The sequence below is a fragment of the Prionailurus viverrinus genome, chromosome A1 (genome assembly GCF_022837055.1).
Source record: "Prionailurus viverrinus isolate Anna chromosome A1, UM_Priviv_1.0, whole genome shotgun sequence".
Lineage (NCBI taxonomy): Eukaryota > Metazoa > Chordata > Mammalia > Carnivora > Felidae > Prionailurus > Prionailurus viverrinus.
Window position 1 is genome coordinate 8,878,374 of NC_062561.1, and position 12,579 is coordinate 8,890,952.

The window sequence follows — 12,579 nt, forward strand, 5'->3', positions numbered from 1 at the left end:
GCAGAGAGAGAGGGGAACAGAGAATCCAAAGCAGGCTCTGCACTGAGAGCGGTGAGCCCGACTTGGGGCTCAAACTCACAAACCGCGAGATCATATACCCTGAGCCGAAGTCCGACGCTCAACCGTCCGAGCCACCCAGGCGCCCCTGGGAAGCCAGGAGTTCTAATAAGGGAACTGAAGTGACTTCATTCTGTGCAACTGGGAGCCCTCCTGATGGCCTGTCTCCAGCCCCCCATCCGGCCTTCCTGCCCTGGGGGAGTGCTGCTTCCTCCCTCCTCCCTGGGGGGATGGGTGGCCAGACTGAGCAGAGCACTTTCCATATGTTGGTTCTTCCACCCACTGGAGCGATCCACTGGAGCGGGTGTTGTCAGGAGCCTCATTTCGCAGACGTATATGCAGACGTATAGGAAGGGGGTGTATCTCACCCAGAGCCTGTAAGTGGCCCACCCAGGCGGGAGCCCTGGCCCCAGGGCTCCCGTCCCTGCCCTCTGCCTCCCCCTTCAGCCATGGAACTGGCAAAGGGGCCCGCGGGAGAAACAGAGCGCCCCAGAGCTCACTCCCCTCCCCTGCAGGCACAAGGGTCATACAAGGGCTGGAGCTGGAGACAGTCGTCAGAGTCACTAAGCAGAGCAGCCTGCTTCCAAGGAGACACCGTCTTGAGGTGGAGGTTGGCCTCGGGGGTCTCAGATCGCTGTTCTTCCTTTTTGATTGCTATATTCAAAATTAACTTTGACGCTGTAGAGAGAAAATACGGGCATTATAAAAAAATTATGAGATAGACGCGAATAAGGAGATTAAGATATCTTTCCCACCACGGCTAACGCTTTCCAGAGTTTTTGCTCTGTACGGTGTGCCCCCCCCCCCCCCCCCACGTGCAGATGGTCGTATCCTGCTCTCTTCTAGCGCGCAGACCTTTAACTTGCCATCTCGGGGATGGATCATCTCATCTCACCTTTGAACGTTTGTCCCTGTTTGTCTCTGAGATATCCCTTGCCGCCCCTTTTCCCACACCAGGGGCTGATCTAGGACCACGTGCCGTATTCGGCCATCATGTCCTCTCTTTCTAGCACCTCTGCTTTGTGAGGCGTCCCTCGCTGTATGGCGTGGGATGGGGGCAGACTGGGGTGTGACTGTCCATAGCCAGCATCCTGGGCGATGGTGACCACGTGGAGCTTCCCGGCAAAGTCAGAGCCCTGCCCTTCCGAGCCGTGCCATGCAGCCCGGCTCATGCGGAGACCCACGACCCTCCGCCCCCAGGCTGGGCCATCCGCATTCAGTTGTCTGGTCACCCACCAGCCTCGGGGTTTATTTGGCTGTTCTTAGCCATGTGCCAGGCATTCTGCCAGCATGCGTGACTTCTCCTTGCAGAAACCTTTCAGCATTTAAAAAAAAAAAAAAAAGACCAATTTAGTCACTTCCCATTCATTGGGAGCACAGATGCAGGCTGAAGGTAAGGGCCTGACTAAAGAGCTACGACAGAGCCCGGCCCGTTGGCTCTGACTCCCAGCCCTGTTCGCGGGAGGGTGACAGTTCTCTTCCGAGATCAACTCCCCAGCGGTGAATCTGTCATTTTCTTTTCAAAACAAAATTTATTTCTGAATTTATCTTAGAATGGAACTGTACTTCAGCAGGGCCCTGGGGGGACACACGGACAGAGAAAAAGGCGTAAGTTGCAGGGTGATACTAACCATCGATGGCGTTAGTTTCTGATAATGTACCGAGCCAGTCTCGGGCTTTGGGTTCCTGGCTGCCCGTACCCTCAGAAGGAAAAAATGCGTCCGTGCTATTTGTATTCGCACCCCTCCGCTAATTCAGAATGTCATATTGTGCAAACATGCTGGGCCAGGGATTGTGATGTAGGGCAGTTGACCTGTCAGGAAGAACCCGGGGACCCGTCAGCCACCCTAGGTCCCAGCGGTGTTCGCAGCTCCCCTCTGACAACAGGGACACTCCCCACGAGAAGTGTATTCTACACGGGAACCTGATGTACGCACACACGTGCACAGTAGAGGTAAAAAAATGTTTATATCTAAAATACGTGTAACAATAATAGTTTTATTACTACGTATGGTTTGCACTCTGGTATTTTCTGTCCTGTTCTGTTTAAAAGACACAGGCTGCTCACACCCCTCTAACTTGATTCTGTGATCACTAAGGCATCGCAAACTGCAGTCTGCCAAGCACTGTTCTTGACAACCAAAGCCCAGAAGCCTTGCTGAGAACCTCTTAACACTGCGTCTTTTATAGGCGGAAAAGAACATTATTCTAGAAGAAAAGATCCAGGTTCTCCAGCAGCAGAACGAAGACCTCAAAGCAAGGATCGACCAGAACACCGTTGTCACAAGGTAGGGGGGCCCGGGTGTGTGAGCTTCCTAAAGCGTGTGTCACCTACAAAGTGGCTTTGCCGTAGCACTTCTTTGAGGGCTCTGTTTTTGTCCCAGCATCCAGTTTGCCCCACTCCTCCGAGCTGTGAGGCCTTCCCCACGCAGGCTCTCGGCCTTTCTCGTATGAAGAGAAGGACAAAACACACCACCACGTATGCCACCCGGCCTGTGCCCTGGGTCTGCATCTCGGTTGTCCCCACCTTGGGGGGAACGAGCGAAATCGGCAGAGATGCGTGGCAGGGGTCTCCAACGCAGCTGGGAGGTGGAAGGTTCCTTTCTGGGCGTTTTGGAGAGACCTGCCAGCTGAGCGTCCCCAGGGAAAGGAGAAGAACCACCTAAGCAGCCCCTGAGCCGCGTCAGCCGAGCTGGGCAGACCCGTGGGGGGCCCTCGGCCGCTGAGCCATTCTCCTGGGCCGGCCCGGCCAGCGGACAGCAGGGGTTGCAGAAGCCAGAGGGAAGCCGTGTAGCCGAACGCGGCTAGCTATTCTGGGTAATAGCGTTCCCCTCTCAGTCCCCTGCTCGGAGGTGCTCCAACTCTCAAGGAAGGACGTGGAGTAAAGCAGGGTTGGGGCTCGGTCGGCCCGCGGGAGGTTATAGGCATACCTCGGAGATACTGTAGTTTCAGTTCCAGACCACCCCAAGACAGCAAGTGTCGCAGGGAAGCAGTCAAATGAATTTTCCCCAAATGAGTGGTTACCCAGTCCGTATAAAAGGGAAGTTTACACTCTCCTGTAATCTGGTAAGTGTGAAATACCATTGTGTCTAAAAACCCAACCTTAAAAATACTTTATTGCCAAAAAATGCAAACCATCATCTAAAGTTTCAGTGAGTCAGAATCTTTTTGCTGGTGGAGGGTCTTGCCTCAATGTTGATGGCCGCTGACCAATCAGGGTGGGCTTCCTGGAGGCTGGGGTGGCCGTGGCAGTTTCTTAAGACGACAGTGAATTTTGCCTCCTTGATGGACTCTTCCTCTCATGAACGACTGCTCTGTAGCCTGTGATGCTGTTTGATAGCATTTCACCTACAGTGGAACTTCTTTCAAAACTAGAGTTAGTCCTCTCAAATTCTGCTGCTGCTTTATCTACTAAGTTTGTGTAATATTCCAAATCCCTTGTCGCTTCAACAAGCTTCACAGCATCTTCGGCAGGAGCAGAGTCCGTCTCAAGAAACCACGTTCCTTGCTCAGCCTCGAGAAGCAGTCCTCACCCGATCACGTCCTATCACGAGATCGCGCAACGCCATCCACCTTCAGGCCCCTCTTCTAGTTCTGGTTCTCTCGCTGTTTCCACCACATCCGCAGCGACTGCCTCCACTGACGTCCTGAACCCCCCAAAGTCATCCCGAGGGTGGGAATCAACTTCTTCCAAACGCCTGCAAATGTTGACATTTTGACCCCTTCCCACGACTCGTGAATGTTCTTAATGACATCTAGAATGGTGAATCCTTTCCAGAAGGTTTTCAACCGATTTTGCCCAGATCTGTCAGAGGAATCACTCCCTATGGCAGCTAGAGGCTTACCAAACGCATTTCTTCAAGAATAAGACTTGAAAGTCAAAATTACTTCTTGATCCATGGGCTGCAGAATGAATGTTGTGGTAGCAGGCACGGAAACAACATTAATCTTGTTCGACATCTCCGTCAGAGCTCTTGGGTGACCAAGCGCATCGTCAACGAGCAGTAATATTTTGAAAGGAATCATTTTTCTGAGGGGCAGATCTCAATAGTGGGCTCCAAATATTCAGTAAACCGTGTTGTAAACAGATGTGCTGTCATCCAGGCTTTGCTGTTCCATTTGTAAAGCACAGAGTGGATTTAGCATGATTCTGAAGGGCCCCAGGATTTTCGGGACGGTCCATGAACGCTGGCTTCAACTTGGGTCGTCAGCTGCGTTAGCCTCTTACGAGCACGTCATCTGTTCTTTGAAGCTCTGAAGCCAGGCACTGACTTCCGTCTCTGGCTGTGAAAGTCCTCGATGGCCTCTTCTGCCAACAGAAGGCTCTTTTGTCTACACTGAAAACCTGTTGTGCAGTGTAGCCACCTTCATGAATTGTCTTAGCCAGACCTTCTGGGTAACTTGCTGCACCAACACTTGCTGCTTCACCTTGAACTTCTAGGTTATGGAGATGGCTTCCTTCATAAGCCTCATGAACCCACCTCCATAGCTTCAGACTCTTCTTCTACAGCTTTCTCACCTCTCTCTGCTTTCACAGAATTGAAGGGAGTTAGGGCCTTGCTCTGGAGTAGGCTTTGGCTTAAGGGGATGCTGCGGCTGGTTTGACCTTTTATTCGGACCACCCACACTTTCTCCGCATCAGCAAGAAGGCCGTTTCACTTTCCTATCGTTTGTGTGTTCGCTGGGGTGGCACTTCTAACGTCCCTTCAAGAACCTTCCCTTTGCACTCACAACTTGGCTGCCCATTTGACGCAAGAGGCCCCAGCTCTCAGCCTGTCGAGGCTTTCAACGTGCCTTCCTCGCTACCCTTTTGACATCAAGTGAGAAATGTGTTACTCTCCCTTTCACTTGGACACTTGGAGGCCATTGTAGGGTCATTCTCTGGTCTAATTTCAATACTGGCATGTCTTGGGGAACAGGGAGGCCCAAGGAGAGGGAGGGGGACAGGGGAGTGTCTGGCTGGTGGACAGAACAGTCAGTACGCACGAAACATTGGGGCGCCTGGGTGGCTCAGTCGGTTGAGCGTCCGACTTCGGCTCAGGTCATGATCTTGCCCTCTGTGGGTTCGAGCCCCGCGTCGGGCTCTGTGCCGACGGCTCAGAGCCTGGAGCCTGCTTCGGATCCTGTGTCTCCCTCTCTCTCTGCCCCTCCCCTGCTCACGCTCTCTCTCTGTCTCAAAAATAGAAACATTAAACAATAAAATAAAATAAAAGAACACACGAAACACACACACGCACGCACGCACACACAGCGTCCACAGCTGAGCTCCTGGTGCTGGCATTTCATTACCACCGCAGAAGCTCACAGGGGAGACTGTGCAGGGAGCAGGTCTGTGACCTCCCCTCCAGCAGAGGCGGCAAGACCCCACTGCTGACAGCCTGAGCAGGGGAGGGGTGGGGGTGGGGGGAGCCAGAGCCTCCTCCCCGCCTGGGCAACCCCGTGCCTCCCCTGCAAATCACAAAGGCACCCCGGTCCAAAGAACAGGTCTGGGCCTTACGTGAGCAAGGTGACTTCCCGGGCTCAGTCCAGCCAGCTGCAAAACACCTGTGTCCTTATCCCGGTCAGGTCCTCAAAGGCACCGTCAGTTTTTAATGCCACAAAGCAAGCAACTCACACTTCCTGGCAGACGGCACAGACCGCATCCATTCATTCTTCATCAGGCATCCCTCATCAGCAGACGTTCACGGAGCGTCTGCTGTGGCCGGGCCCCAGGCTGGACGCCGGGGACTCAGAGAAGAAGGCTCTGGCCCTTGTCCTCGAGGGCGCCTAGCCCAGCAGGCAGGCCGACGCAGCGAGCGTTTGCAGCAAGGGAAGGCAGGTTGCTCTCCTGGAGACCCAGGCCAGGGGCGGGGAGGCCGAGATTTGCCCCGAGGCAGACAGCACCGTCCCTGTGCTGTCCTTGTCGGTCGCCACTGTCTGTGAGCCTCCTGGGCAGCACACCCACACAAGCCCCCCACTCCTCTCCCGTCCTCTTCTGCCTTGGCATCTGCTCTGTCTGCCGGACAGCCAGCGCCTCCCCCTGACCGGGCAGAGGGACTGGGAGCCGACCGGGTGTCGACGGAGAGACTCTGGGAACAGACGTGTCGGTGGGATGAGCGGAACTCACGTTTCAACCCGAGGTTCTTGGTCACCGTGGTCCCCCTTGTCCCTGTCCCCCCACGTACAGCCCCCTCGCTTGCCTCAAACCCACTGGCCTGGCGGATCTCAAGGTAGGTGCCTTCCGGCGTGACTGCTACTCGATCGTTTCTTACTCTCTTCCCGCAGACAACTGTCGGAGGAAAATGCCAATCTCCAGGAATACGTGGAGAAAGAAACCCAGGAGAAGAAGAGACTGAGCCGAACCAACGAAGAGCTGCTTTGGAAGCTCCAAACCGGGGACCCGACCAGCCCGGTTAAACTGTCCCCCACATCCCCTGTTTACCGCGGCTCCTCCTCGGGGCCCTCCTCTCCCGCCAGAGTCAGCACGACGCCCAGATGACGCCGCCGCCACGCCGCCTGCGGGAGCCGTGGCTCCTGTCCACCCGGGGCTCCTACCTGGAGGGAGAATTGACCAGGGGCCAGCCCGGGGCTGGCCCTGCACGCATGCTCAGTAGCTGCCTAGCTGCATTCTAAGCCAAGTCCTCTTCCGATCCTCATGTAACACTGTCCTGGCATTGGCACTTAGGAGAGCGTAAACGGTAGTGTCTGATGTGCAAACGTTTGACCGTAGTTAGAGCCAAAAGAAAGAAAGAAACTCCAGTTGTTCCCGAGCAATGAACTTTCACTGCAGAATTTCAGGTTAGTTACAAATAGCTCAGTTTTGAATATACATTGAATAATCATTGTGTACTGCACCGACCTGTGTGTATATTTAGATACACGTATATACACATGCAGCGGTTCTGAATTGCATTTTTTATAACACGAAGTGCTGACATATTTTGGTGAAGGTCAGCAGTTTTCTAACTTGTGCCTAAGAATTATTGGGAAATGAAAATGCATTTCTATCTAGCTTCCCAGGAATATTTCTACCCAAAATAGAAAAAGGAAAAAAAAAAAAGATACAGAGAAGAAGCGCCTTGCAACCTACCACCAAGTGGTCCTCTAACACAAACACCAGCGATCTGTGAACGGTAACTGCCTTCGGAACAGTCAGCTTCGTAGTCAACATGATGTGAGGTCACTATTATCCCATTCACAAGTTTTAACTTTGACTACTCCTGTCGTGAGTGGCGAAGGGTCGGGGAGGGGGGAGCCCCTCGGGGGTTTGGCTTTTCTCGTGGACGGCACTCGTGACAGTGGCTCATCTACAGTCTCATAAACACGAGTTTTGCTTTTTACCCAAGCGGCATCTTGGAAGCCGTCGTCACGCTCTTGCACCCTTGGGAAAATGTGGAAGAGCCTGACCTTCTAGAGTGAGGGGGAGGATGGCCTTGGAGTTGGCCAAGACCATCCGCACTCCATCCTCAGGAAGGAGAACCGCTGGTACGATCTGTATCTTGACTGAGCACAGAGTAGGAAAGCGTCCTCTAGCACCCCGTGTCGTTTGCTCTCATGCGATTCCATAAAGGGTCAACCCACCGAAACGGGCCCCCGGGCCCCCACGTCATAGGCGACCTTCGGTTCTGTAACTCAACCCCCTCACCGTTCATTGAGGTGGCTCAGGGGTTCTGGCAGGAACTTCCAGACAACCAGCCCTTCCATCCTGGGGGATCCGTTCCAAGCTGTGCTAGACCGTCACATGACCTCCCGCAAAGCCAGGCGTGTTTTCTGCCGGACGACCAAGCAGTACCACAGCCGACGGCGGTCCCTTCTTAGGCCCAGGAGGTTCTTCCCAATGGAGGAGCCCACTGAAACCGCCAGCCAGCGGTCCTGGCTCCTGGACTGGCATGCATCTCGGAATCGGTAGACTTAGACCGTGCAAGCTGTCCCCGTAAGTGCTATGGAGGTATAGGAGCAGAATACACAAAGAAAGACGTAGTTTTGACGGTCGATACGGTGACGGCAGTGATGCCTTTGGTTCCCGTTGGTGACAAAGACCCTGCGCTTTCTCCCGATGGCCCCTCAAAATCGTCCCGAGCACAGGGCTGCCTCTGAGCCTGCCCCAGGCCAGCAGACTCACGCAGGGATGCTCCGGGCCGGGAAGAAATGGCCTGCGGGGGGGGGGGAGGGAACCTGCTCGGCACGCACGCAGCCAGCCTGAAGACAGGCCCGTCCGCGGTCCTTGCGTGAGTTGAGGCTGGCCCGCCTCGGCTACATCTCATTTCTCGCAAACCTCCAAGGGTCTCTGCCCATCCTAGGGACCCACACGATGGATCCCCATTGAAGAAACATTTCTTTTTTCCTTTGGTGGCTCTGCATGATGTTGTGATATTGAGTTGGGCATTCCGTTAGAGTAGATCCTGCCACGTTGACGAAAGACACAATTATTTATTCTATTAGCAGGCGCCACCTGCAGAGGACGGCTCAGCAGCCCCGCGCTGCCAGTCAGGAACTGCTTCCATCACGACACCTGCTAAACGCAGTTACTCGGCAATACGCGTTTCAGTGTTACATTAGAACGTGCGACGGACGGCGTGGTAGCCTATTGCAAAGTTGTAGAGACGTTAGAACTAAGTAATCCCTCGCTAGGTGGACTAGAGCTTTGCCCTAACCAGCCCCGACCTCGGGTACTTGAGCGAATTCCCACGTTGCTCTGGCCTCCTTCCTTCATCGTGGACGCCCGTCACGTGTCGCTCCTATCCTGAAACGTGGGGGGCGGCAGCCGCTGTGCCCCGTCCCCTCCCCCCACCCCATCCCTCCCACCCCGTTAGGACTTGGACCTCTGACATGGAAGTCCCCCTGGCGCCCCCTCCCAGGCTGGAATGGTTTCCACATACGGATGCTGCAGCCTTCCCCGCCTGCCTCATACCCACCAAACCTCACCAGCCTCTTCCCGGTGTTCGGGAGACATGTCCGTGCCCTTGCACCCACCCCCGCCCACCACAAGTGGGATGAGGTTCTGGGGGGGGGGGTGCGGTGTCAGGGGAGGGGAGGGGGCTGACGGGCTGGCACACTTGCTGAGTATTTGATGGGGCCACACGCTATTTATCTGGCCCCTCCAGTTTCTGTGTTGCATATTTGTGTTTGAAGCATATTAAAATTAACTTGAGGGACCTTCTGTGACATGCACTTGATGTAACCGTTAGCCCTCTCAAGCTTCGGGAAATTCAGGCCGGGGATCCAAGGCAGGGAGGCAGGGAGGTGTTTCGTAGGCTGGGTTCCTTTTCGGCGTGTGCCAGGGTCAGCGGACCGTCACCGAGAGCCCCTCTCCCCAGACGCAGCAGGTGCAAGGTGCCCACAGCTGTCTCCCAGCCCCGATCTCCAGCAGCCCTGCCCTGGACTTGAGAGAGCTCGGAGGCTCTGCTCTGCAAGGCCATCTTCGGTGGGCTGGGGGGGGGGGGGGGGGGGTGCTGGAGTGAGTTGGAAAGGGACACAGAAAATTGAGTATATAGTCCCCCTCAGCATTGATTTCAAATTCAGACCCAGACGGGGGTATGTTTCCACCCCACAGACGGTTTGATGTGTCCTAAGTCCCATCCAGTTTTATCTGGATCCTCACTGACCTTTCCCTTGAGTGGCAATGTCCACAGCTACAGCAATTCCCTATCCTGGGCTTTCTTCCCCCAGGGGGGTGGGGGCGGGACACAGGACCCTGGAAAGTTCTGCAGCTCTCCCTGCAACATCCCGAGGGCAGCCAAGACACTCTCATTTCAACCTGAAAGCGCTTGCCCCCACCATCCCCCGGCCTCAGGCTGGCCAGCCGGACCCCGGAGTGTCCACGGGGGCCTCCCCCTTCTTGGGGTTACAAGGGAGCCCCCCCGGGTAGGCCAGCTCCCCGAGGAGGTTTTGCAGGGCATGTGGCAGGGACAGCTATTTAGAGAGACTTCGAGTCTGCTCTCCCGAACAGTTGCTGAACCAGAGACTTTTCGCAGGTGATCCATCCCGAGTCACTCGGAGACCTGAGAGGGACACCACAGGTCCCCTCGGGGTCACCCGTGCTTCCAGATTGTTGAGGACAACTGCCTACTTATTAGTGATGGACTTGTCAACCGGTCCTAACCTGTTAGTTTCCTCCGGGGTGTCTTGGGTCTTCCCCTTTCAGAATAACCACGTCCCCAGTGCCCTTGCCCCTACACATGAGGTAAGCAAAGGAAAAATGGATCATCTCAGAGAAGGGAGGGATGGAAGAGCTCACATCGGGTGGAAACCTCAGAGCTGGATACTTCCCACCTGCCGGTGGGAGCTGCACACTGTTCCCACGCCTGGTGCCGCATCGTGCAGCATCAGTGGCCGGCCACCAAGCGATGACTCGAGGACCACACCCTGTCATTGCCTCTGGGATCATCGAGAGTCAGAGTCCCGGAGACTTTGGGTCCAATACTTAAAAAAAAAAAAAAATCATGAAAGGCTGGTAAGCTGTCCCCGTTGTGAAGACGGAGTTAATTCACTGAGGTTTGCTGAGTCACTTATTTAAAAGCCAGGTGGCTTCTCTTAAACTCCTGGAGGCAACGGCAGGACAGCCGGGGCCCATTCTTCCCGCTCAGCCTGGAGGTTAGACGTGCTCGGGAAGGGCAGGTGCAAGTTTTGCCAGTGTGGGCACCACGGGGTGAGGGGGGGGGGGTGGGGGGTCGGGTGGTGCGCGGCTCTCAGCGGGGACCACCGGGCTGCACGTGACCGAGGGCCCCCGCCAAGCGTCCTGTGCGTCCTGCCCCCCCCCCCACCCCGGCCGCCTGCCAGGAGCACCCACACTCCCAGATCCCCGAGCACAGCACGCTGCCCCTGCACGCCCGCCCCCCCCCCCCCCGCTGTGCGCACAGTGGTCTCTTGGGTTAACTGCACCCACACTAATGTGGCAGGGTCGTGTCCCGGTCCCCCCCTCTCCCGCCACCCTGCGGGGGGCTGCCATCTAAGCAGGCGCTCCGGAACGTCATCGTTCCAAGGAGTAGAATCTGAAACCTCCACGGGAAAGTCCAAGCTTCATAACTTCTCTCAGCCCCCACTCCGTCCTGGAGCCACCGCGGTTTAGGTGACAGACGCAGCGACACTTCCGCCCCCCCCCCCCCCCCGCCACGTGGCACTGTCGTCAACAGCGGCGTCTCCGGCTCGAGGGGCAGCCACACTTTGTAAGACGAAACTATTCCCTCCGGAAGAGGGCCGGACAGGGCGGCCCACGGTTGGTGGTCCAGCCGTCGCCGGCTCTGTTCGGTGGCCGAGCAGGGCCGCGCTGGAATAGGCGGCCGCGGCCCCCCCGCAGGCTGGAGGCCGGCGAGGAGTTCGGAAGGCTTCCTCGTGGCCGCCGGTGCCCAGCTGTTCGGAGGCGGCTTTTGATTCGCCGGAAGCGTCTCGTAACCAAACCGTGAGAGGCACGGCTTGCTCCAGGGGGCTCCCCCTCAGGCGTCCCGAGTTGGAATCCCCTGTGGGCTCAGGCTTTCCTACGAAACGACTGACGCCCGGCTGGGGACTCCTCGGGCCGCTCGCCCCGCGCCGTGCCGGCCGCTAGGTGGCGCTGCGGCGCCGCGGGAACGGGGCTCCGCCTGGCGCTCCCAGGGGCGGCCTCTCGGCGGCGGCGGCGGCGTAAAGGAGCCGGAAGGGACCGGCCCACGTGGCCTTCGCCGGGTGCGGGACCGCGGGGCGCTCCCGCGCGGCGCTCCCCGGCGTCCGCAAACTGTCAGCAGAGCCTTTGACGGAGAGAGCGCTCGCCGGGAGTCGCCCGGGGGACGACCAAGGGGACTCCCGCCTGCCCGCGGCCGGGCCACACTGCACACCCCGGGTGCGGAGCGGGGATGCCGCACAAGGTCCAAGCTCCGTGGCCTGGTGCGCCGTGTGGCGGATGGGCCCCGAGATGGGCCGGGGGTCTTGCGGACAGATACTGTGAAACCAGCAGCGGCCCCCTGGCCCTTCCTCTCCTAGGGTGCAGGGTGTCCGCTGAGAAGATGCCAAGGTCGGGCCTTGTCTTCCCCGGGCAACACACCTCCCAGCGTGATCACCAAATCATTGCATCCTAGTGTCTGAGAGTTAAGGCCAGTGGACCGAATCTGTCTCCTGTGCAAGCAAATGCTTCCTTCCTCAGGGGGGGAACGGGGGGGGGAGGGGCAGTTCCTGGGAAGTGCCAGGCTAAGGTGCGCAATGCAAGGCGGTTGGGCCACATTGGCGCCAAGTGCTTTGGCTGATGAGCGGCTTTACGCCCTGGCTGGCGGAAACCTTGGTGGGAAGCCTTCCCCGCCCAAACTCAAGCCAAGTGTGGAAAGAGTGGGAGGTGGGGAGATAGCGCAGGGGATCCTAAATGAGTGCTGGGGGGAGGGGGGATTCCCTGGTTGAGGTGCTATTTCATGGAATGAGGCTTTCCACCAAATGGCCGAAGGAAAACGGGGCATTACAACATCCGGCTGTAGGGAAACGGGAAAATACTCAAGAAGCAAAGGGCGAGATCTGGAACTCTCTATGGGGCACTGCCAGGCTTGGGGACCCAGCCAGGAGTGGCCACAATGCTTGAGAACACAC

At 56.9% G+C, this 12,579-nt stretch overlaps 1 protein-coding gene across 4 annotated transcripts in view; it reads left to right on the top strand.

Annotated features, from left to right (window-relative positions):
* The window catches only part of MTUS2 (microtubule associated scaffold protein 2), a 637,113-nt gene extending 627,930 nt beyond the window's left edge, over positions 1-9,183 (top strand). For all 4 annotated transcript variants that reach the window (XM_047860755.1, XM_047860746.1, XM_047860761.1 and 1 more), the window contains 2 exons: positions 2,248-2,345; positions 6,322-9,183. In XM_047860755.1, the coding sequence (XP_047716711.1) occupies positions 2,248-2,345; positions 6,322-6,535 (312 nt within the window). In that variant the 3' untranslated portion in view covers positions 6,536-9,183. The remainder of the gene's footprint in view (positions 1-2,247; positions 2,346-6,321) is intronic.
* The last annotated feature ends 3,396 nt before the right edge of the window (positions 9,184-12,579 follow it).